The sequence below is a fragment of the Montipora capricornis genome, chromosome 10 (assembly GCF_036669925.1).
Source record: "Montipora capricornis isolate CH-2021 chromosome 10, ASM3666992v2, whole genome shotgun sequence".
Classification (NCBI taxonomy): Eukaryota; Metazoa; Cnidaria; class Anthozoa; order Scleractinia; family Acroporidae; genus Montipora; species Montipora capricornis.
The window spans coordinates 16,888,626-16,913,752 of record NC_090892.1 but is presented as its reverse complement, the minus strand read 5'-3'; the positions used below and the strand labels follow the sequence as shown (position 1 = coordinate 16,913,752).

Genomic DNA, 25,127 nt, shown 5'->3' with positions numbered 1-25,127 from the left:
CAGAAGTGTTAGTGAAACCAAAACCAATCATGGCTCGCGCGTGCACATTTTCCCGCGCTTTGTGTCGGCTACGTGTAATTACTTTGAGTTTTGATTGGTTTACTGGATTGTCTCCGTCCTCTTTGATTGGCCAAAGTAATTACTTTGGTTTTGGTTTTATGACACTCATTTGAAAACCGCTCTGTCACATGATTTCGAGTGCAATTTGGAATAAATAAGCACGGGTAAATTTTTTCAAAGACACCAAAATTGTATGAGCTGGTAGGGCAAGTGCAATTAGTAGTCTTTAAAAAAATGTACAAGTGCTCATTTATTCCAAATTGCACGAGAAAAATCATGTGATTACTTATTAATAATATCGAGATGGTTAAGCAGAAGAAACACACGCGTATCACGCAATCAGGGAAAAATTGCGCCATCCAGTGCGCGCGCTTGATTTGAAAACAAAAGATTTGATTGGTAATCCACCAAACCCTATTGTTTATTGGCCAATCGTAATCCAGAATTTCGATGTGTAATTTGGACTGATATTACACTTTTTGCACTGTGTTACACTTGAACTGCACTTCTCTCCGCCAATCAGAATCGTGTAATTTTTTCATGTATTTTGTTATCGTTGTTAAACGTCTCCTTAGGAACGTTCGCATTCCATTCCCGGCTCCAAACCTCCTCTGATGCGAGCGCTTGGTGCTTACGAAGACTACTTTAGTCATCACAAGAAGGGTGTGTTCAGGCGGAAACGGATTTCATTAGCAAGCATGCTCTCCTGGTCAAAGGTATGTGCGACTTTCAACACTTGAAAACGTTACTAATGGTTGGATATCACCAGGGTATGTTGTCGATCAAGTGTCAATAAAAGCATCGAAACTGTAGCAATTCTTTTGATCGTTACCCAGATTTCGTCTCTTACGCTCAAACAGAGACTGGGAATCGTTCCCTTAATTCCGGCGTGCTGTTTGTTTCCCAAACAGCAGCCGAAGAATGAACCGATCATAATTTCCGAAAGCAAGCAATTTGATAGGTATTTTCTGTTGCTTGTAATTCGAGCAAGACAGTCTTACTGCGTCGTAAACAAAGATTCGGTCTTCGAAGCGAATGCATGATCGAAAGGAAAGAACTTTCTAGTAGTTAGTCCCTTGAAGAAGATAATTTTTTTCTCTTCGATGCGCTTGCCTGTTTTTGATGCTGTTTTCGACAAGGAACTGCCGTAATATATTAAAACTGGGAAAAATGAAAGAGCCTTGCGACTTTCGATGATCCCTGGCTGGGCTCCTTTTTTCCCTCTCTTTTGTTTCCTTTGTGTTGCTTTATCTGTAAGTGTTACAAGTTTTAAACCGCAGTTGAACCCATTTCCAAAAAGACAATCAGTGGCAAACGTCTTGGGAGTTGGTTTTCCTACTTTGTTTGAATTGATTGCCACCTCCCCTTTCCCAAGAACAATGTTGTCACCAGTGAACAGACATTTCCTTGTCTATTTGGGGACTTCTATTTTGAAGCTTTTAGTGGAATTTTGCCAGTTGTGCTGAGAGTTTTCAGGCCCATCTGAGGGATAGTGTCCCATCTACTCATTTTGCCACTGATTGTAGCATTCGCTAGATTTCCGGCATCGAAAATCTGAGGTAGGTCCTTTAACTTGCGTGGAGCAGTTCTACCCATTTTGTTGGGAAGGGCAATAAATAAATAAATAAATAAATAAATAAATAAATAAAAACATCCAAGTAAGGAGAGGAAGAAAGAAACCAACCTCGAACGTGACAGCTAGGGCTAGTTTGCGTGACCTTGAGCCGTTTGTTCATAAATTGCCGTTTAACGGATTGCAAGATGCTGTTCGTTAATTAGTTTCTCAGTTTTCTACCTATTGCACAGGGGCATTCCGTTCCCGTTTTGGTAGTCTGAGCACTTTTAAGTGTCAAATATCATTTTGACGGGAAAGAAAACGATTGAGTTTTCAAGCCTTGAATGAAACTTGAAATGAATGTATATTTGAAGTGCGGGTTATAGACGATTAGCAATTGTCGCTGTTTTAGAGCGGTTTTCAATTGAGTGTCGAAAGTAATAAGCGAATTGCTTTTGTTTTGCATTACTTCACAAAGTGATTGGTTCAAAGTTCTCGCGCCACTTTTTCAACCAGTCAGAAGTTAAACCAAAACCAATCGTGGCTCGCGCGTGCACATTTCCCCGCGCTTTGTGTCGGCTAGCTTCGTGTAATTACTTCGAGTTTTGATTGGTTTACTGGATTGTGTCCGTCCCTTTGATTGGCCAAAGTAATTACTTTGGCTTTGGTTTTACGACACTCGATTGAAACTCGCTCTATAGACACTTGAAGAATTCAGGTGGCTCCAACGCACTTTTTTATATGTCTTTGAAGTGACAATTGCTGAAATTGTCCAGCTAACTAAGTGCGAGGATCACTCAGTTCCCTCATTTTTCAATCCTTATTATATACAGGTGCCAATCAAAAAGCCGCTGATTCTAATCCAGGACAGGCAGCTCAAGAAAGACGCCATCGACACGTTTAAGGTTATTCTCGGGTACATGGGTGATCGGGCAGTCAAGGCAAAGACTCCAGAAAAGCTCGCACTCGAACTTACAACCAAGGGCTGGAATACCCCTGTGCTAAGAGACGAGATTTATTTGCAGCTTTGTAAACAGACAACGGACAACTTCAGGCCGTAAGTGATCTGAAATAGCGGCTGAAAGGTTGAAAAAAAAAAAAAAAAAAATTGCTTTGGCCAGTCAGAACCGGCGCGGACTATCAAATCAGCCAATTGTAAATCAAAGCTTTCTTGGGTGTTGTGTTTGTGACCAAGAATGCTTTCTGCTTCAGTCGTCGTCTTGAATGCTTTGTTTGCGGTACTGCTGTTGATACTGTTGATTATTACTTTGTTCGAAGGATTCGGCTCCGACTTCTTTTTGTTTTTGTTCTTTTGCGTAATGAAGCATCCTCGGGTAGTCCGACGGCGATCGGGTTAACTTTGAATTCATTATTATGACGACTTATTACACTTTTCATTTGACCAAGCGCCTGACAAATCTGCCTGCGCATGAATTGTTTCTTGTTCAGTTAAACCCGGCCGGTACATTTGCTCCAGTGAGTTTCCAAGAAAAAGGTTTCAACAGTTATTTGTTGAAGCTGTGGATTCGTCTGGAAACCTCTCGGGCACTCTTAGAAATATTACGTTGTACTCAAAGCTATACTATTAAATTTGGGAAGAGAAACCGCAACATTGCCCTTAGAGTCGCATGTTTGGTATGTTTGTTTTTTTGCCATGCTTTCAACCTAAAACTGATGAAGCTCGTTGCATTCCTTACTCAAGAACTCCACACAGTGGACAGCTTTATCGCCATATGGCTGCAATGTCGCTATGCTTCTCCGCCATTTTCTTTAGTTTAGGTATCTCTACCGTCACCGTCCATAGAGCTTTTTCACATGACGTCACGGTGGCCATGTTGGTGTTCCAAAACAAAGAAATGGCGGCCATGATGGTGAACCAAACTAAGCCTCCGGGAATTGAACTCTATATTTATGCAAATACGTTTTTTGTTTCAGTAATCCAATATGGCTGCTGGTCACGTGAGTGAAAACGCCCCATAGACCTTATTCGTATTCTCACGGTAGGCTGGAACGAACATGCGAAGAAGGTTGATGCGTTGGAAACAATTTGCATCTGAAAAAATTCCGCCGAGTTAGCCTCTCCTTCATGCATGCTCTTTTCCAATGCAACTGTGAGAATACGAATATGGTCTATTGTAGTGCTTTAATTAGCACGTTATTCTCCTTCTTAAACTCGCGACTGAAAGGGTTGAGCAACAAACCCACAAAGCAAAAAACACCCAATGAACAAAAATAATTATATTGAAAAGAAGTCGTAGGATCTTACAGGAGATCATGGACCTTTAATCATCTTGACCAACGTACTGGTAGCGTGTTGCATTTGTTATTGTTCTGTTTGTAGGGAAAGTTTACGGCGTGGCTGGGAGCTGATGGCGATCTGTCTGGCGCTCTTTCCTCCGTCAACCAAATTCCACACGTATTTAGAAGGATATATTAACAAACACCTAGAAGATGCTGACTGGAAAGAGGTTAGGAACAAGATAAAAAGTTTTATTTTGCGAATTCACTGTGTTAAACTCTTCGTGGTCGCTTGCTGGCTAACAGGACAGCTGGACAGAGGTTTTTTCCGCCACCGGCCATTCACCTCCAAAACAAATGCACAATGAGATTCATGGTACTTTACGTACACGTCATAAGGTGTCTCCTTTAGCCTCAGGAATTGGCGTATTACTTTTTGGTTGTGATTCTGGTGAATCTCATGCTGGAGCTGAATTGTGGACAATCTTCAAATTGCGGGGACGACCTCGTATTATTGAGATCATTTTATTGAATTCGTTCTTTTTAAACGTTTATTCATTTTAAGGCGAGTCACAATACGGCGGAATCAATTAACGTGCGATTTCGACTCTATGTGGCTAGAGCTACTGATCGGATTCTAACCTAACAATGGATTTATTTACGTTGCAGATTCCCGTAACTCAGTATGCTCGGCATTGCTCATGGAGACTCAAGCGAATCGGTCGAACAGGCGCCAAGAGAGGTCTGAGGAAACCAAGTGTGGATGATATTCAACAGGCTAAAGTATGGGAGTGAATTACAGCGTCACTCTGTTCTCCTGAAATTTTATTTCTCAGGGGGGGGGGGGGGGGGGAAGAGGATGGCGCGGGTGGTGATTCAGGTTTTCTAGTTGTAAAAGGTGGACCGTTTGAATGTTTTTTCAAAACCCATTTTTTGTAGGACAATAGCACAATTTGGGGGGGGGGGGGGAGGTGGCGGAGGAAGGGAAAGAAGGGCAAATCGGATAAAATAGAAACCCTTAGTCACCAAGGAGATTGAAAGACGTTGTTCTTATCGAAGTTGAAGTTGCCCTCTTCCAATTCTGGTGTCTCTCTGTAAATGAACCCTGTCTATAACTAGGGATTGTCAGTGAAGGACAAATTCCACAACCCTACTGGGACTCCGCTTAAGGATTCGCTGGTTTTTCCACCGAGTAGATCGGGTGCCCAGTGTCTCACTCTGGTTCTTGGGCGAAAAAAAGCTATTTTTCTTTCCTGGAGCTGAGAAAGAAAGTAGCAGAGAAAGAGATCCCGCTACACTCTGCTCCATTCTGATCGTTTGTTATTTCTTGTTCCCAGTCCTCTGTTTTTAACCCGTCCATGTTCGGCGCAACACTGGACGACATCATGGAGGAACAGGCCAAGCGTTTTCCCTCACTTCAGCTACCCTGGATTTTACCTACTCTGGCTGAAGCGGTACTGCATCACCAAGGCGCTTCAACGGAAGGTATATTCAGGTAAGATCAGAGCAACAGATCCCACCTTTTATAAGAAATCCCAGGTGCTCATCATCGTCTTCATCGTCATCATCACTTTACTGAAGACGCATTCTTATCTATCTGAGGATGGCTCTACCAAATTGGGGGAGAGGGGAACTATGAATAAAATAAAATCACATGAACCCAAAACAGATCAAACAAATTATTGGTTTTTGGTAATAGGGGAAAACTGAATTAAACCTCTCGTGGAAGGTAAGAGAAGCGACATACCCAACCTACATTTGGCCGGCGCCGTCGGTCGAGTCAGGGAATCGAAGGTGGACCACAACGGTGGGAGGCGAGTGTTCTCGCCACTGAGCCAACACTGAGCCAACACTGTTCCCCGGAAACAGAATCAGGAAGGGCATCGTAATTTATATGCTACACTGGGTGGTGTTTCGTGCAGGTTAAAGTCATAGTGCATTTTGCACTATTAGTTTGATCTGCATTTGAACCGTTTCCTGTTGTTTTAATTCCAGGGTTCCAGGCGATATTGACGAGGTTAACTCTCAAAAACTCAAACTCGACAGATGGGAGATACCGACGGATATCAGTGACCCGCATGTACCCGCCTCTCTTCTTAAACTTTGGTTCAGGGAACTTCACGAACCTCTTATACCGGAACAGTTTTAATATCCTTTGAAAAATTGATGTATTTATCGTTGATTTTTATTGTATAAAGAAAGTGGGACCGCATATTTGGAGGCGGCGTTCAGTGCGTGCGGGTTTTTCCGGGTACAAATGTTGTGAATGTTATCCTGGCCGCCGGTGATGAAAGTTTGTATAAATCTAAATCTTTACCCGTCTTCATTAACGTCCATTCGTCTTGTATTCTTGCTGTAGACTTGAGTTGACTTCATATTTCGTCTACGATTTTGAAGAAAGCCTTGTTTAGCTTAAAGTGAGGACAGGGTAAATGTATGGTCTTTTTAAGGCACTGTTGCGCTGTGCAATATTTCGTGCACCTTGGCTCGCTACGCCATTGCGAGAGCTGTTGCATCTATCATTGCCAGGAGTTCATCAAGGGGATGAAAAGGGAACAGGTTTTTTCCCGCGAAGAGTATTATATTTCCCTTGATGCTGAGATAGTTCTGTTTTGATTGGCTTTTGCAACAGTGGGCATGTTGAATCTCCCAAGGGAGGTGTTCTATAAATAGATCCACTCGGGAAAGGAAGGGTTGACTCCTAGTCCTAGGCTACGTGGGGGAGGGGGTGGAGATAGAGGCTGCCCTTGATGAGCTTCTGTCATTGCCCAATATATTGCTTAATATTGCCTAACACTGACACCTTGCAGCAGCCCAAACCATTTCGAGACAAGTTGGACAAACCGTTGTGGAAGGTAGTATCGAGTTCCACTGACTTTGCGCAACGCTTGTCTGAACGAGTATTCAAGCACTGCGTAGTGCAACTTCTGTCTTGACACTTGTATGATAATACTTTTTGGTATCAACCAATGAAGTGTTCTTTGACTCAACTGATCATCGAATTCAAGGCAAGTTGCATTAAAGGTTGTCCAGTGTAACACCTGTCGAGGAAATTTTTCTGCAACTCGAGAACTTGCGCCTCGACAAAATTGCGACACAAGGTGCAAGAAAAATTGCGGAGTGTGGCAGCGCTTTTAGTTCCTTCCAAGAGAAGGACGCGATCTCCTTAGGTGAACTCGATTTCATTTTTTTTGTCCTTAACACTTTCCTACTGAAGAATGTGTAAACAACTGTGATGACCCCACCGTTGCTGTTGCTCTTGCAATGTCTCTTCCAGAAGTCAATAAACTTGTACTTTCTTATCTCATTAGGTTTCTTCAGGTAAGAATTGAGCTGCTTTCAATTGAGTGTCGAAAGTAATTAGCGAATTACTTTGGTTTTTCATTACTTCAGTCAGTGATTGGTTCAAAGTTCCCGCGCCACTTTTTCATCCAATCACAAGTGCAACTAAAACCAATCGTGTTTCGAGCATCCACATTTTCCCGCGCTTTGTGTCAGCTGCGTGTAATTACTTCTTGTTTTGATTGGTTTACTGGATTGTCTCCGTCCTTTTTGATTGGTCAAAGTAATTACTTTAGTTTTGGTTTTACGACACTCATTTGAAAAGCGCTCTATCTATCCCTACTTAAAGAAATATTGGTCATAGGGCGGTGTTCAGTTGATTACCTTAGAATTAACCAGAGCGAAAGGAACTGTCTTGGCCCCGGTTTGGCCCTCTGCAGGCAACGCAGATCAAAGACGTAGTTGACGCTGTGCGCAGGCCTGAAAATCCCTCAGAGATAACTCGAAGTCACTAACGTTACTCAACTGAAAGCCGCTCTGTTTAATCTCTACCCCATAAGTACGAGTCTGTTCGCCATTTTTTTAAAGTAAGGGGAATCCAAAAGAGGTGGTGAATATTACCATGGCTTATCGTAGTTGCCTCCTTGTTTTTGTACGGGAAGGGAGCTCATGTTTCAAACTTCGAGACCGGCGAGAAAATCTTCGTTCATTCGTTTCAAATTTGCGAAGAAAGAAAATTGTTTCAGCGGTTATCAGTCACACTCAACGACATTTTTCCATAATTATTTCGAATGTAAAATTTAGGTGGACGTCAATGAAATGTTTCCATGACGAATTCAACTGCCGCCAAGAGAACTGGTCATGGAAACATTTGATCGACGTCCACCTAAATTTTACTTTCGAAATATGAAAAAATGTCGTTGAAGGGCGCGTGTGACTGATAGTATATAGTAAAGTATAGTGGCATCCTCGTCTCGAGGAGGCGATGGTTAGCGCTGGGGAGTTGGGCAGGATCTTGTATGACTGTGTAGCCCGATCCTGGAGTGGCAGTCTCTGTTGCAGGTGGCACAGACGAGCCTTGTGGAAACACGCGCAGAGTCTGCGCGTTCTTTCCTCGCCGCTCTCTTGTATGTAGCCTGGACTCTAGCGTTCGCTTTCGCCTTTGAAACCCCCACTTTGACACTTTGCCGCCATGTATCTCGGTGATTGGCGATGTCTTCCCATGCACTGGTGTCGATTAGTGCAGATCGCAAGTCTCGCTTGATGACGTCCTTGTAGCGCAGCAGCGGTCGACCCACGCGACTGACGCCCTCCCGCAGTTCTCCATAAAGGATTTCTCTTGGCAGGAGTTCAGGCTCCATACGATGTGCATGGCCGAGCCATCGAAGGCGTCGCTGAATGAGTAGTAATGGCGCGCGCGCTCCAGGACCTCGGTGTTGGTGACTCTGTCCTGCCACCTGATGTGCAGCAGGCGCCGAAGGGAGCGGAGGTGGAATGCGTTGAGTCGCCGCTCTTGTCTGGCATAGGTCGTCCACGACTGATAACCGCTGTAATAGATAAAGCGTAAACACTACACTGAGTAAGTTTACAAGTCTGAATTCTCATAAGTGCAAACCAAAACAAAATCGCTCCCAATGTGGTATGCGTGGAAACACATATTGTCGAATCGTTCGGGATGTCAAACCGTACTACACATCTTGGCATGGGGCCCCAAATCAGCGCTGGCCAGACTGCTCACTTTAACTCAAAGTAATCCTAAAATGGCAGACTTGGCTTAGAAAATGTTATCGTGTTTTTGTACTTGTTTGAGTATTTCTTTCTCTTTTACTCTTCTGAACAGATATTTTCCCTTCCCAATATGTGTTCCGTAACCAAGATGGACGTTAATAACTTATCGATGGTTTGGGCGCCGAACTGTCTTCGTTGTCCGTCGGATGATCCGAAAGAGATCTTCGAGAACACGAGAAAAGAAATGACTTTTATCCGAACTCTTCTTCGGAGCCTCGATGCGTCTTTTATGGAAGGAGTGCGCTGACTACCAAGATCCGTGAATTTTTTTATTCTGGGCTTAGAGGAGTAATCTCCAGCGGTAGAGTAGAAAAAGCAGTTGGCCGATCGCTTCGGGTACATTGGGCCATTTTCGAAGTTCGACTGCGTATCCGAATATTGAGACTCTTCGGAGGTGCAGCTTCAAAATGGCAGGGTAGTCTGCCAGTTACTCCCGCCTTTCTTTCAAAGCGAGAACCAAGGCGCTTTCTCAGTTACAAAACTTAGTTCTCATTCGTAATTAAACTATCGGTATTAACCCGAAACATTTCATTCTTGGTCTCGCTTTGAAAGAAGCAAACAATGAAATGGTCGATTCACTCGAATGCGGTCCGAAGAGTCATGAGCAAAAATTTAATGTCCCACCAGGCGTCTAGTCAGTTCTTGGCTTATTACCGTGCGGCAAAATCAGCATGAAACGTCTCGCACTCGTGTTTGTATTACCATGTGATATTTCAATGAAAGACGACTAAACAATGTACATACATAATTAAAATTCAAAATAGTAAATATTCTACAGAATGACTCGATGACTGTTTCCTATCATTTGTCCAAAGCACGTTTCATTCATAATGCCATTCACCGGTACAGTGATCAGCGAGGTGTCCGAGTCCTTGTGGTCGCTAAGAGGAAAGATCATGGCACTCCTCTCGTTAAGCATTTGCGTTAACGTTCCTTAAAAAGTTGCCGTTGGTGTCTAAAAAAATTTAACATTTGTTGTTGGAGAATTTTGAAATTTCCGTTAAACCATGGTAAAGAGCGATGCAGAGCACCTGTTCTGTTGTTGTGGAAAGCTAGAGATCTCGAATCAAGAGAAGGCTTGATCTCTCGCGCTCCGAAAAGAACCGCCAGCTACGCAGGCTAAAGTGGAAGGTGATCACGATTCCTGGCCCCGTAGCATCGGCCAGTTTGGTATCGACAAGATGAGCGAGAAGGGACGGAGGCTTCTAGAGTTGTGCTCCCACCGCAACCTCGGCATAACCAACAGGTTCTTCACCACAGAGTATCCTGGTGTCACCCCCAGAATACGTCGTCACTGGAAGATCCTCGGTGAACTGCATCCTGGTCACTTGCCTGTAACACCGGCCACAGTAAGGTGCGCCTTCAGCCCAAACAAATCCACCTCTCCATCTGCTAGCCTCCATTTGTTATGATGTTGCCGGATGCATACGTCAAGTGTGCAATCTTGATTGGTCATGCATACATGGCGTGGATGTTACCACAGTCATCAGAAAGTTGGATGCTCTGATAAATCCCCAGGGCGCAGCGGGGTGTCACGAATGTGGTTCCACCTCGCCTCGGCACTGCTTGTGGGCCAGTTTTTAAGGGCCTCCGTGATGGAGTGAGAAAGCACTTGCACATTTCTGGAAGCGGTATCTGGATGTGTTGAGAAGTGGACGTCCTGTCTGCTCGGAGCGGTGAGCATTACCAATAGCTTTACTTACAGTCACACAGCAGTTGAGAATACCAGCTGCCTGCCCGTCAGGGAAGAACTCCACGTTCCACCCTTCATAGATGAATTCAGCAGGGCCAATGGCTCATGTCCCGAACAAGACCGTTCCGCCACAGGTGGGAGTACCAATTATGTTTGCCTTGCTCACGCAAAAACACTGGCATGGCCACATCAGCATGTTGGTTGGGCGAATCCCCAAGGACATACTGTATGGTGAGCTTACCACCAGCTTCATTACAAAGACTTAAAGTGCTCGAAATTTAAAAAAAATCCACGTTGTCCCTGTCTCAAAAGCAGAGTGACTAAACCCATTGCCTCGATAAATGTTTGGTTGTCCTTTAGGAACCCCCTTCCCCCCCCTGCGATTAAATGCACGCGTGTCGAGATGCAATCACATGGCGTTGGAGCTTGAGTATCCCATAGTTTTAAGTGTGCGCCTGTGGAAGTCTGGAGTTTTTTTTTGTTGCATTTTCAAAATCCATCGCCAACCACATGTTAAATTTGTGACATTGAATTTTCCAATCTGACAATTTTTTTGTAAATGAAAGCCACAGATATTCAGAACACTGGAAAATGCTAAACTGCGGCAAATTTCATTTTTGTTAACTTTGACACTACTATCGGACATTGGCAATAGAAAACCGACAAGTTTAGGTAATTTATTCTCTATTTTTGGCTGGTTTTTCCGTTGTCTTTTCTTCGGGCAACCAACCTTTTCTTTTTCCCAATATCTAGTCGCCCGGTAAACGTTTTGGTTGTCTGGAACGACCGCTAATTTCGAGCACTGGACTTCTGCTACAGTGAAGGCAGGCAATCTGCAGCTGCAGAAACGCCAAGGTAGGCCTTATTTGGTGCTGGTTCAAAGAGTTCTTTTATCTCATTGGTTGACACATCATTTGAATAACTAAAAGAACTTTTAAAGGGAACCTCTACTTCAACAAAAAAATAACTTTAAGGTCGTGTTCTATTGGGATCAACCGTTTCAACCGCAACCGGTTTCGGTTGAAGCGGTTGAGGTTTCCCAGTACTTTTCCAACCGTTTTCGGTTGAAACGCGGTAACTCCTGGGAATAGTTATTACCAGACTTTTCAGCGTTTACAAGTTGAGTCCCGAAAGCAACACAACAGGTACCCACTGCCGACTTTAAATGGCCCAGGCAAACGACAGCGGTTGCTGCCAATGCTTTTTCAACCGTTTCAACCTATTTTGATGCCAGTTGATTAAGTTGATCAACCAAATCAACCGAAAACGGTTTTTCCCAATAGGACACGAAAAGACCCAACCAGCTAAAAACGGTTGATCCCCATAGAACACGACCTTAATCATAGGAAATAACAGGGGTTTCATTAAGTTTTAAAGTAGAAGGGACCTTGTGATGGAGTAAGCGGAGGGTCCCCAATAGTGTTCTTCAATACCGCCATCCCGACCAAAATTTTCCCATCATCCCTAAATGCCGAACGTTTTTATCGGCCAATCCCGATACCGGTAATGACGTCACAGCATGATGTCCAAACCTTGTCGTCAATTACAACAACAGTTGATTAAGAATACACTTTGTTACTTTCAAGATCCAATTGCAATCACAGTTTTGAACCCAAATGATGCTTGATTACCCATTATTAGTAGTAATTGAATCTGTTCGTATGTTCCACTTTGTTAAACTCGGTTGTAAGTGTACCGGGGTGACAGGCCTACACGACTTCCTGGCGCGTGTTTTAGCCTTTCAGTTGTAATTTGGCTGTCACGTGTATGTATCTGATTGACCGCCCTCTTTTTGTAAGATATGAGGGGCGGGTTTTTTTAGATTTCTTTGAAACAATGGTTGTCGCTCTATTAAAAGCCATTCTTTCATGAGGATTTGTTTCAAGTTCATCGCTGCTGGGTGGTACTGTGTAACGAAAGGCAAGATTCGTTTGCTTTTCTGTGGTTTTTTTAAGGAGTGCCAGTTTCCTGTTTTAAATTGCGCTTCTGAAAGGGTCCTTTGAACAAGGTTTTTAGGATAACCTTTTCCACGTAGGCGGACGTAGGCGTGATTTAAAATTTTGGATGAGCTCTTCAAATATTTTTTTGGAAGATTTTGTTCTGAGAAGTGTCCGCAGAGCTTCGCCTTTGAAGAAACCTTTTTGGACTCCTGGTGGGTGGCACGAGAAGTGCCTGTGTTGAAATGTTTCAGTAGGTTTGAAGTGCGTGCGCACATCAGGGACTGAATTGCTCTTGAACCTTTCGCCTTTGTAAATGCCAGTGTTTGTATCCAGAAATGTCGTTTCTGTATCTGAAATTGTGCGATGGTGTTTATTTGCTTGTTCAATGAACTGCATTATCTCTCTGTACTTATTTTGTTTTTTCTTCTTTCATGTGTACTTCTTTTCTATTTCCGCTCTCTACCTTCTCATAAAAATGAGCCACACAACCAGTAATATCATGTACGTCGCGAACAGCGATGCCGGTGCTGTCCGACATTTAAAAAAACCAGAGTATAATTTTGGCCTATGCGCTACAGCATAAACGAGACACTTTTTGTAAAAAAACGTGATGTGGTTACAAGTAGCAAAGGTAATGAGGCCTGGATCTTATTACAGCCAAAGTTCAAGACAAAGAGCACGCCACAATGATAGGGATCACAAAAGGCACGTGTTAGCGCGGTGGAGAATGCCCAGCTAATCCGGTCATTTTCGTCGTTTCCGAAAGCGAAAGTTGAGTTTATTTTAAGTACCTCGCCGTCAGAAATCCAGGATCTCGGAGCTTCAAAGTGACGATTTCCGGATCCCGCTTCGCAATAACGTTAAATTCCGCATCCCGTCCATAAATGCAATCCCAAATCCCGCTCCCATATTTCTTTAGAATCCCGAATCCCGGGCTCCAAAAAGGCCAAATCCCGCATCCCGAAAACCCTACTGGGGACCCTCTAAGCAGGTATTGTTATTGCACAAAAGCTCTTTGTGCAAGAACAATAGGGCCACCGTAACACGTCACAATTATTCTAACCTGCGATCAGGCCCATTTTTAGCTTCGCTCATATGTTCTCTTATGTCGTCGCTCGCTAAAATTGGGCCTGACCAAAAGTCTCTCAAGAATTCCGTTTGGTCGGCCAAATTTTGGCCGACCAAACTCGTGATCTGATTGGCTGTTGAAACGCCGGAAGTGAAAATGCCATCGTGATTGCGCGGAGCTCTCGCGAAGTCCTCGAGACTAATCCGCCATAAGTGTATGAAGAAATTTGCTCCCTTTTGTTCTTACAATGCCGTGGACGGTGCAACTTGATTTTATTTGTATAAATGGAGATATGCCATCTGAAATATCTCATAACTTGTCCAGAATCGGGTTTGAATCTCTGGAACGAGTGAAATTAGCGATTCCGTTGTCGAGCTCTGTGGCCATGGGGTTGAAAGTACTTTGGCACAAACTTCCCTGATGTTTTGAAAGCTAAATAGCTGGTTCTTTCAAATGGCAATGAAAACCGATGCATATTGGTTTCCTGGATGAGACAAGGGACATATATATCAACAGGAGGACGAACGGAGGTTACACGAATGCATGTTTTGAATATCTGTGTATCAAACGGCTATATTTCTTTACTGTACATGACACGGTTTGTTTGCACACTTCATAATATTTCCAGTTGATTTAACTTAAAACTCACACTCCAGAAACTAAAATGGCATGTTTCCAGAGAGATCAATTGTACAACAATAAAAGAAACTTTGCGAGTCCATCTTACTGTTCGTACTCCATCAAAAAATTAACAGGCAAACGTATCATGATTTTACTGCGCGCAATTCTAAAAATACACGTGCACTGCAACTGAAGATATTACCCGAAAAAATCACCAAAGAAACCTTCATGGGCAAACACGTTAAAGGAATAATGAATGTATTTCTCTTTTTTTTCTTTAAAAATCTATTTTCAAACCGTCCAACGACAAAATGCTAGGTTATCTCACTTACAAATTAAGATGTCAAGCTTAAAAGATTGCATATTCAGTGAAGTTCGGAGGGAGAATTACACCGGCCTTTGCCGCAATATAGTCGTCGAAAACATTCCCCATGCTTTAAATGTGTTTTTCTCAAATTATTAAAAGCCAACGGTAACTTTCGAATTCGTTTATAATATTCCTCCCACGGTAATTAACTTTGGTCAAAACAAAATAGCGTGAATCTGCCGTCCACGCGTGTATTGGTGTAATGGGAGTAAATTTGATTGGCCGATGAAGGACATGTCAATCAATCAAAAAAGGTGGGCGGAAGGAATTTCGAAGAGGAATTTGGTCAGGCTCTATTTTTCGTTTCGCCAACTCCACATTACGTAGCACGCGAAACTAAAATAGAGCCTGATCGCAGGTTACAATTATTCAAGATGTCCGCGCCCACGAAATTTGGAAATAAGCGATCTTAAAAATCAGTTTTCCTGATATATGTATAAACTCTCTTTTTTTTTTAAACAAATCTCGAACAAATTTGTTTGGAAACATTATATCCTTCGGTTTAAACTTATTCTTCAGTAAAAGCGGAGATTTCCTATAACTAGGAGATAAAACAACTGTTTAACAGGGGACGGCATTCCAGGACGATCTTAGCGCATTTTGAAACGGTACATTTTAAATTGTAATGGCAATGTTCACTATTTACAGACAATGATAATCAAATTTCTTTGACATTCAAATTTGCCAAATGCGGCACAAATGAAAGGACTGTCTTATCTGCCGGTAACCTCTTTGTTGGCACATCAATAACAATGCACAAAAATGCACAAGAGATTGTCAAGTGCTTTCAAATCCGTGCAAACTACCAAAAACAAGGTGGTGATGATTAATAAGTCTGTTAGTGACAGAACGATTAAGTTGACAAGTAATTTCACTTCAATTCATTCCGGGCTGTTACAAAGAAACTTGCTCGTGAGTCACAGTTGTTTTCTCAAAAGTGAAATGCTGTGTTTCACCAAGTGTTTCACCCATAGAAAAGATCCTCTTTATCCAATCACTGACTTTTGACTGGTAGCTCGATTCAAGTGCCACTGGAGCTGTGAATGAAAACAACGTGTGTTCACAGCTTTGGGGTCTCCCACAGCTACGTTCAGCAATTGTGCGGCAGTAACGTGGTATTCGAGAAGACAACAGGCTCGAAGCTTTGAAAGTTAACTTGTAGCGATTAAGAGGGACCAAACTCAGGTTATTGTCCTCGCTAGCTTTTTCGCACCAGTAGATTACGGGGTAACCAAGAAGAAAGCCAAACACACTTGGAATGCACCACTGCTCTTTCGTAAATAAAACACGAAGATCCACGAGCCGATTTGTCCATAAGTTATCCTCTTGCAGTGACTGTAAAGCTGAATCATTCAGTTTCTGCTCTAAGGTTGCCACAATAATCCGAAACTGTTCTATTACACGGTTTGATATTTCGTCGTCCAAGACAAGTGGCTCTTTCAATTTCCCAGAAACGTTGATCAAGGTAAACTCTTCACAATCAACTGCTTTCCTCAGGGAACTGACCAAGGGTTTCAAACGAGTAAAGAAAATATCCTCACCGACTTGAACGACGTCTAAAGAACGGTAAATCAAACCTTTCGCATAAAAACTCCTTATTAATCTAAGAGCATTTTCCGAATCAACGATCGCATAGTCAAACAAAAGCGACGGTTTGAGGCCTAGAAAAATAAATGCTATATCTTTCATAAATGCTCTGTAACAATTTCTCGATTGTTTTCCCAATGATTTCTTAAATATTCCATGCCATTCCTGAAAGCTGAGCAGACTCTCTTCGTCCGCCATCTTGTAATTGTAAGCCTTCTCTAGTGCCCAGGCCCCTCTTAGGTGGTCGGCCGAAAGACCACTGCATCTCACTGGGGAGGAAAGACAGTGATAAAAAGAGTGATGGAGGACCCCGTGAAGGGGAAAGTTCCTTGATCATTTTGAATTTTGTGATTGACCTTAATTTTAAAATATAAAAGAGTAAAAATTAGTATTGATATCATTAATTTATGATTATCATATCACTTATTTCAATGTTTTGGATAATAACAGTGAAGACATCCGTTGTAAAGAACATGGCCCTCCAACGTTGATCAGGTATGTTTCGGCAGATAAAAGTTCGCAATTCTTTTAATACCGAGAAAACACTACACACAGCCAACACGCAACGCGCAAGTCAAACATATGACTTTTCATATTACCATTGCAAATCCTTTATTATTTACACCACAGCACATTATCTTTCATTACACTGAAGACAGCAAACGTATCTGCCGTAACATGACCGTGGAACTTAAAGGCGCTGTTACACTGTGAAATGTTTCTTGCAACTTGTCTTGCAATGTTTTGGCTACATTGAGGCGGGACAAGTTGCACGAAACATTTCACAGTGTAATATACCCTGCAACGGTCAAAATTGTTGCGAGACAAGTTGCAAGAGCAGTTGCCGAAAGTAGAATTAAGTTCTACTTTTCGTGGACGTATACAAAACATGGACCACCACTGCGGATCCGGTCCATGGATCCCTTCATGAATCCGCTCCATGGACTAATCCTGTGAACCACCCCTCATTTTGCACAGTTACGAGCAGAAAAATCTTTTGACAAAAGAGAGAAGTGATCCCTTGCACTTACCTGGACAATTTTAGCAATGGTCTCGTTACAGACACATGAAATTCAGGTTCCTCCAATGGGATTCGAACCTATGACCTCTGCGATGCCGGTGCAATGCTCTACCAAGTGAGCTATGAAGCCACTCAGTTGGGAGTAGGTCATGTTTTGCATACGTCGTCCTCTTGGCTACCTCTTGGGGCCTTAGCATGCCTTTTTGACCTGGCCTGTCCTATGGAACACTGGTAGGACTCAGCCGACCGGTTGGTTCAGTTGGTTCACTACCGTGCTGGATATGGCGGGATCAAAAACCCCGCCGGACCAACACTAATGGCCTTTAAATAACTGAGGAGAAAGCGTGTTTGTGTGTTGGTCAGGCTGTCGTGAGCGACAGATCCAAGCTTTGAAGCAAAACATTGTTAATCATACCCCTTTGCAGGCGTGGGCTCTTCGATGGCTCTCTAGTCCAATCCGAGAGTGACAGACTTGGGCATTTATCGATGGTTTAGGAACCTTGTGCTAATATACGCTCCTTGCGGCAGCGACGACGTTCCTTCAGGTCTTCTATTCGAGCTTTCTCGAACTTGGCACTCTGGTCTTAACAGCTGTCTTCCACTGGCCTCTGTCATTTGCAAGAGCTTCGAAGTCAAATATGCCTCATTTTCTCGGCGAGTTCTTCAATTGATCTTTAAAACGCTTCTTAGGAGTACCAACTTTACGAGCACCATCAGATAATTCGCTGTATAAAAGGGCACATGGTAGTCTCTCCTCACTCATACGAGCAACATACCGTGTCCACCGAAGACAGGCTTCCATTAAGTAGGCCTCAATCCCGCGCATATGACAGCGAGACAGCACTTCGTGTTGGGTGTACGATCTTGCCAGAATATTCCAGTAATTCTCCGTAGATAGCGCATATGAAAAGCATCTAGCTGTTTTATATGTCGGCGATATACTGTCCAAGTTTCTGCTCCAGATAGTAACACAGTTAGAACAGCTGCTTGATAGGCAGAAACTTTTGTCACAAGAGAAATGTCATGGGTGTCCCATAATCTTGAAGCAAGGCGACCAAATGTTGAGTTTACTTTTGCCAATCGTGCGGCGATTTCAAGGTCAAAGGAGCAATAGTTCGATAGGACACCTCCCAAGTAGCAGAACTTAGTAACTGCCTTTGTAATGACATCTGAAACAGTTAAACTTTCTAGTCTTCTCGGATAAGGACGATAAACCGTAGGCCCCGTCTCACATCACTTGCCTGGGACGTTAAAAAAGACACTGTTCGAGGAGAGTAGGGGACGCAGTCCCCGGTTTTGGTCTCTCACTCATTCTGTTCTAGGGGCACCTGTGTAAACTACTTGTTATTCAGTTAAGATCAAAGTAAACTGAACGGCTACCATTTGCGCCAGAAAAAAAGAAGTCTGGCATGTCCCCCACAAAGTGTTGTTTATTGACCCTGAAAAAGCCGCTAGGGGAGCGGTCAACTACATATTCATTCATTCATTCATTCATTCACTCATCCATTCAATTTGTTGGCTTAGCAACGCTTAGCGCAATCATTTACCATATAAGGTCAAACTAAGGTATATGAGCTGATAACCGAGGTTGAGTGAACGAATCAGAGCACGCGAAATGCATTATCCGAGGTTGAAAATTTAATGTGTATTATACTTTAGTTCCGTTTTTCCTTTCTTTGTCTGTATTACGTGCGTGTTTTTGTGTGCGCGCCCGTCAGTTTGTGCCTTCTTGCCGACTTGTAATTTAATTCATTCTAATCAACAGTTTTTGCTTAATTAGTTAACTCACTGCCTGGCTCCGCTAGCCCTTCTGGTTTTTCCAGGCAGACAGTACTCTACTTTATTTAGTTAGTTATTAATACTAAGGCAAGAAAAGGGTACAAATAAAGTTTCTTCTTTTTCTCTCCATACATTAACAGTGCTTCTTTTGTACTTGCCGCTAAAATACTCGACCCTAACAACTACAGTGCTATACAAATGGTAGCCTTCTATCAAAGACGTCCGTATAATGCACACATAACGTGGTTGAATCCTTTCTAAAGAGCCAGCTAAGTTGACACACCTAGGCAATATAGAGGTGTGACAAACAAGGAGGGAACAGCAGTGCGTACTACAGGGCTGTACCCATACGCACGTAATGCGTATCTATTTTCTTTATGTTATGATTGAACATATGGACATAGACCTCTTTCATAATGGCGGCCAAATAAAATTTTCTTCTGTTTTAATGCTAATTCCTTTGTTGCACGTCACGCAAGTGAAAACATAAATCGCTTACCATGGAAATGTCTTAGAAAAGGAACAAATAAACAACGGATACGAGTGTCAGGGCTGTGCGATATTCCGTACTTGAGTTATTCGGCAAAAGATATTACTCAAATTTCTAGACTTTAGTATGGAGGCGCCATGTTGGTGTACTGCTGAAGTACACGACCATGGCGGCCGGAAACCTGCAGAAACATCTGGAATTTAGTTTGGCTGTCTTTAACACTTTCTGCTATATAATGAGCTAGCAAACATTCGTATAGACACGTCTCCTAGTATATTGGCTGTTTAGGCCACAAACAAACGAGGGAAATCGATTTTTTAAGCAAGTGGCATCTTCATCGAAAGCCGTCAACATGTCACGCACTGTGAAAAACTGAAATTCAAACTGCTCTATTTTCGAAACGAAGCACGGTACCGAGCTGAAAACGTGCAAACAGATATATATTTAAAACAACCTGTAGCTGATCAAGATAAAAACTCAAAAGTCCCTTTAGTTTTGTATTTTATTTTTTGTGACGTCACGTGCAACCCAAGAATAAGCCTTTCTCGCCTCGCTACAACGAGCAAATTTCAAAAGAATATTTGCTTCAAAATGAGGGGAGGATGCCTAATTACCTAGTCTGAAGTGTCAGCAGTCTCCTCGCCCAAACCCACCCTTTGGCGCCATTTATGACAGTGGTCTATACATGTAGATGTAGGAGCTCGCTGCGTATAGATGGTTTTCAATGCTGTCAGGTTGTGTCGCCCCATCGCCTTGTCGCCCCAAGTTACGTCGCCCCAACTTAAGTCTAGGGTTAGGGTTAGTGTTAGGTAGGATCCGTAACCGGTTAGAGTTAGGGTTAGGTTGGGGCGACGTAAGTTGGGGCGAGACAACCTACATTCTTTTCAATCATGTGATGAGACGGCCATGTTGGTGCACAAAAGAATAGCAAATCATGGCTCATGCTTTGCATTATAATGGAGTCAAATTCCCAAAAGACTTTTTTCTCTGTCGTTCTGTGCACCAACATGGCTGCTGTGACGTCAGGTAAAAACCATCTATTGGTACGTGTGGCATTTGCAGAACACGAGTTTGCTGTGCTGAGGTCAAAAACAAGGCAGTCGACAACATATGTATTTTCAGTTTTTATTCATGCAATAATGTAGACTGCAAATCGATTACAATAACTATTGTTAAACAACATTAGATTTTTGGCTACACAATGAACTAACTTCCAAGGAAATGTACTGAAGTTACCCAGCAACCAAGTTGAAAAACAGAATTACAACAAGTTTAAGGATTAGGGGCAGTGTTGTAGTTTACCTCGGGCCATCTTGGCGTTTAACTTTTCCACTAAACTAACTCTCCCATTGAACCAACCGCGTTGAATTAATTTCCGACCTGCAGAATCTTTCACATCTTCAACGCCACCTTGAATTACAAGTGCTTTTCGAAAAGCTTTCCGTCCAGCAGTAAGCTCCACGTTTGCACTGTCAAATTCAGAAATTTGTACCATTAACGCTAAATATAGATTATGATCGTAGCCCCTCAAACGTCCCAAAAAATTATAACCCCTTCTGACATCACGCTTGTTCTTGTATTGATTGGGAGTGAAAATAAAACATAGTTGCCACATGCTATGAATTACAACAATTTACAAAGCTAGTGTGAAACTTGCCCAGTTTTCAAATGGTGCATTGCCATGCACTTGAACACTGTTGAATTCAAACGCTACCAAATTTAAATGTATGTCATCTTTAGTTTGGTTTGTACATGCACAAGTGCAATTCTGCACTAAAATTACAGACTGACACCACAATTGGTGGAAAAAAAGATGTCTACCTAAAAAAAGATATACCTACACACTGTATTCTTCACACTCCGAATATTTATCATTTCAGAGTTGATGCAACTAAAAACAACTACATGTACCTCTGCTTTCAACAATGATCGTGTTCACTATGTTCCTTGCGATTTTAATTCCGCAAAACTCGTTTTGTTAACATCGATATAATTTATCAAATCAGAGCCTCGTTTCTGTTTTCAGTGAATATTGTAAAGTCATTTTGTGCAGTAAAGTCTGTTCAAGTGCTAAACGGACAAAAGATAATTCAACCTAAGCAGCGACAGAGCACCATTGTGAGGTCATGATTTCTGTTTTTCAATCTCTACTGTTTATTCCCTTTTTTTTTTTTTCATCTGTTCTAATCTTATCATAGGCCAAAAAATATGTGGGAGGCTAGTTAAAGGCGACGAGGAGACATTAAATGATGGTTGACGCTGGGAAGAAAGGGATCTTTTGTGAAGAAAGTTATTGGTGAAGATTGATCGGAAATTAAAAGAAACAGAATTATGGTTAATTTTGATTAACGAAAAACATTACATTTGTTCCAATTAAGTGTTTAAGGCAAACAATATGACAGTAGGCAGTTGTCTTAAAGAATGATACACCTTCTACTCTTCTTCGGTTTGGGAATTGGCTTCTTTCCTTTCTGTAAAGTGAAGATAACACAAGGATAATATTACAAACAATTGGTTTTTGGGCTATGCATTGTAAATGCTGCAATATTGGTGCTCTCTTAAGTTAACTGCAGTCTATGCACTCCATAGACTTGATAAGCCCCAATCCTGACCTTAAAATGCCTGACACCTAACTAGACCAAAAGCAATTATTCTTCTGCTTATATCTAATCAAGCAAATGAGAGCTTAGTCCAAATGCATATGGGTCTGGGATCTGCAGATCTACATGTACTCTGGTGTAATTACGTCCGGAACTGCATGACCGAATTGCATTGTACAATCATGGACAAAAGTGTTGGGAAGGTAACTTCATTTTACAGATACCCCCCTCCCCCTTTTCAATGTTGGATTTTCCAGGGAAACAAAATGGTGACTTTTCTTACCTGAAGAACTCCAACATTGAATTTGGGGGGAGGGGGGCCACAAGAGCATGGTATTTCCCAAATACTTCAGCCAATAGTTAGAAAAATCGAATTAGGTGTGAAGTGAGCTGATGCCCGCAACCTTCCCAACAACTTTTGACCACGATTGTAGATGTTTACCGGTTTTGATAAGAAACACAATGCCACCTCACTCTTCTCCCACATCATTTTATTTGTCTGGGAATACACACCTACTCCTCAAGTAAAGACAAGCAGCTGCAGTTACCCCAACTAAGAATAACACTAGGCTAAGCATGCTCATCGTTGCAAATAGCTAACAGTTGCTAAGACTTGACAGAACACTGTTGTGTTGTGGGTGTGAATCAAATTTAACTCCTCTCGTTGATGTGGCGCCAACGACTGAGTGGACTGACCAGTAAGTTAGTTACCCACAAGTGCATCCTACATGTTAGGGGGCTAAAGTTAGTTTAGTTTCAGTTCAGTACATTTAAATCAATTAATTACAGTATATTTAATTCAAGATGAAACCCTCAACCTGTATTGGTGAAATAAGGGCAAAAACAGTCATTGCAAGTATACATGTAGCCTTATTAGCTTGCAGTTTTTGAGTATGAGTGCTCAGTCCTGCCCTTCTCCTTACACGTGTCTCCAAAACAATCAGCTTTGCAGGCTAATAAGTGTAACGATCATTCAAAAAAGACAAGCCTCACAGGTTCCAAAAACAGTCAATCAAACAAGATTTTTCTAGACAAGATTCTGATTTCTAGACTTCTTGAACCCCCCTCCCCCACCCACAAAGAAAAAGAGTGGGATAGTTTGAAGTGTACAAGCATTGATGTCAAATCCACAAAGGGTAGCTTTTGATCGACAAATGGTAATTGCACAAATTATATGTTTGCCTGTCACTAAAGCAGTGCTCCAAATCAACATTATTTTAAGAAGATTTTATTTAACACATCAGGTACTCACATCTCGTCTAATCTCTCTCACGAGGGTGTAAAAGGCATCTTCCACACCTTGCCTGGTTTTGGCTGATGTCTCCATGTAAGGGATTCCATAACTTGCTGCAAGTTCATTAGCATCCATAGTTTGAACTGTCCTCTGTGGAAGGTCACACTTGTTTCCAACCACTGAAATCACAAGCATTTAAGACTTCATAAAACCATTACAAAACATTATTGTCTGGCATCTCACCCCTCACAAGCCCTCCTACAGGTTTTACGTTTTCTACATGTGTAAAGATGCATATAATTTCAATGATCTGACTTCAATAATAATAAGTTTAAAAGGTGCATGGTCATACAGTACAGGTCAGAGATACGCCTTCGCATTTAGGCGTTTGAAAAGCATTTAATTTTTATAAAAAAGGCACAAATGCGATTGTGTTTGGAAACATGTTTCCAAAACGTACTTGAATCGGAGCTACAAAAGCACTAGCTCATACATACTAAATTTTAGTATGTATGAGCTAGTGCTTTTGTAAGTTAAGTAATAGCTTTAAAAATGCCCAGTAAAGACGGTAAACATTTGAGAACTGTAAAGGAAGGTTCAGTCATTTTCTAATACACCTATGAAATAGCATCACATCATCATTCAATGATGTTCAATAATTTATTCTTCGCTGTTGCATTATTTTGCCACTCCATATGATATTAGACCACGTCTGTGTATGTACTGTATATACAATAATTAACAGACACACCACTACCCAGCCGATGAATGCTTAATAAATTGAGTTCCCCAAACGAGAACGATGTTTTGAGTTGATGGCACTGCATGAAAACTCGGTGATTTTAAGTACTGGAAACAAAGTGGAAAGCAATACATCCTTTTTTCTCTCCATGTAGTACTCTTATGTAACTGTTCCTGTTTACCACAACTCCTGGTCATCGATCATAGGTTCTAAAATGTCATATGTAAGCCTGACACTGTCTTGGAGATGGAGAGAACAAGTTTATTTACTATTAACTTTGCTTGAAAGCAAGATTATTATTAATAATTTTAACAAAATTGTAACATAAAAATAATGCAAAATCAGCTAGTGGATCCTGCAATACTTACAGACCATAGGAACCTCATCAGCATCTTTCACTCGTTTTATCTGCAAGAGAGAAGAAAAGGTTTTCATTTGAATAATGCACATGCCAAAGTGCTATGCGGTGCGAGGATGTATCTACAGCAAATAAAGAGCACCTTTTGTACATACACTGCACATTGTAAGCTGTAGCTTTAGGTTTAAGTAATTTCTGCCTTAAAGTGCCCCTGTGACCAAAACATCAATTCATATTTTTCTTTGGATTTCAAAACTATGTTAACAAAACATTAAGTGACCCACGTTTTAAGCCTTGATTTCAAAAAGACACCTCTTTATTTTAACTGTAATTTTCCTATTTAATGGTCCTCCTTTACTAACATTATGTTCTTGAGAGAGCTGGATCGAGGAGAAAATGACGTCAAAGACTCACTAGTTTAAGAATGCAATACGTGTGTACGCCACAGAATTAATATGCAGCACGGGGGTTTTGGGCTTTCAGACTTTTTAACTCACACTTTGCATATATAATAAGCTGCGTTCACACGCTGAAATTTTAAGCTAGTGAGCCTCTGACGTCACTTTTCCCTGGATCCAACCGTCTGAGGTCCAATCGGTCAGTTTTGAACGTGAGTAATGGCGGACCGTGAAATTCAAAACTTACACTCAAAGTAAACGGCCTTTGGATAAAAATCAAAGCTCAAAATTTTGCCAGTCAGGTG

At 41.9% G+C, this 25,127-nt stretch overlaps 3 protein-coding genes across 3 annotated transcripts in view; 1 reads left to right on the top strand and 2 right to left on the bottom strand.

Moving 5' to 3' along the window:
- Positions 1-9,700, top strand: part of LOC138019598 (rho GTPase-activating protein 39-like) — a 34,083-nt gene extending 24,383 nt beyond the window's left edge. Inside the window, exons 8-15 of the mRNA XM_068866457.1 lie at positions 636-776; positions 2,449-2,672; positions 3,957-4,083; positions 4,523-4,636; positions 5,191-5,348; positions 5,849-6,001; positions 7,066-7,174; positions 8,976-9,700. Coding sequence (XP_068722558.1) covers positions 636-776; positions 2,449-2,672; positions 3,957-4,083; positions 4,523-4,636; positions 5,191-5,348; positions 5,849-6,001; positions 7,066-7,174; positions 8,976-9,170 — 1,221 coding nt within the window. The 3' untranslated portion in view covers positions 9,171-9,700. The remainder of the gene's footprint in view (positions 1-635; positions 777-2,448; positions 2,673-3,956; positions 4,084-4,522; positions 4,637-5,190; positions 5,349-5,848; positions 6,002-7,065; positions 7,175-8,975) is intronic.
- A 4,783-nt stretch (positions 9,701-14,483) lies between these two features.
- LOC138020006 (UPF0739 protein C1orf74 homolog) lies at positions 14,484-16,421 on the bottom strand. The gene has a single exon (XM_068866993.1). The coding sequence runs from the start codon at positions 16,396-16,398 to the stop codon at positions 15,508-15,510; it is 891 nt and encodes a 296-aa protein (XP_068723094.1). The 5' UTR covers positions 16,399-16,421; the 3' UTR covers positions 14,484-15,507.
- Positions 16,422-20,601: 4,180 nt separating this feature from the next.
- The window catches only part of LOC138019595 (GTPase HRas-like), a 15,700-nt gene continuing 11,174 nt past the window's right edge, over positions 20,602-25,127 (bottom strand). Inside the window, exons 7-9 of the mRNA XM_068866456.1 lie at positions 24,435-24,474; positions 23,343-23,503; positions 20,602-21,961 (exon numbers count right to left, since the gene is read on the bottom strand). Of these exons, the coding sequence (XP_068722557.1) occupies positions 21,905-21,961; positions 23,343-23,503; positions 24,435-24,474 (258 nt within the window). The 3' untranslated portion in view covers positions 20,602-21,904. The remainder of the gene's footprint in view (positions 21,962-23,342; positions 23,504-24,434; positions 24,475-25,127) is intronic.

Coding starts and splice junctions, on each gene's coding strand:
- LOC138020006 (XM_068866993.1), bottom strand. CDS start 16,398: ATGGCGGACGAAGAGAGTCTGCTCAGCTTTCAGGAATGGCATGGAATA.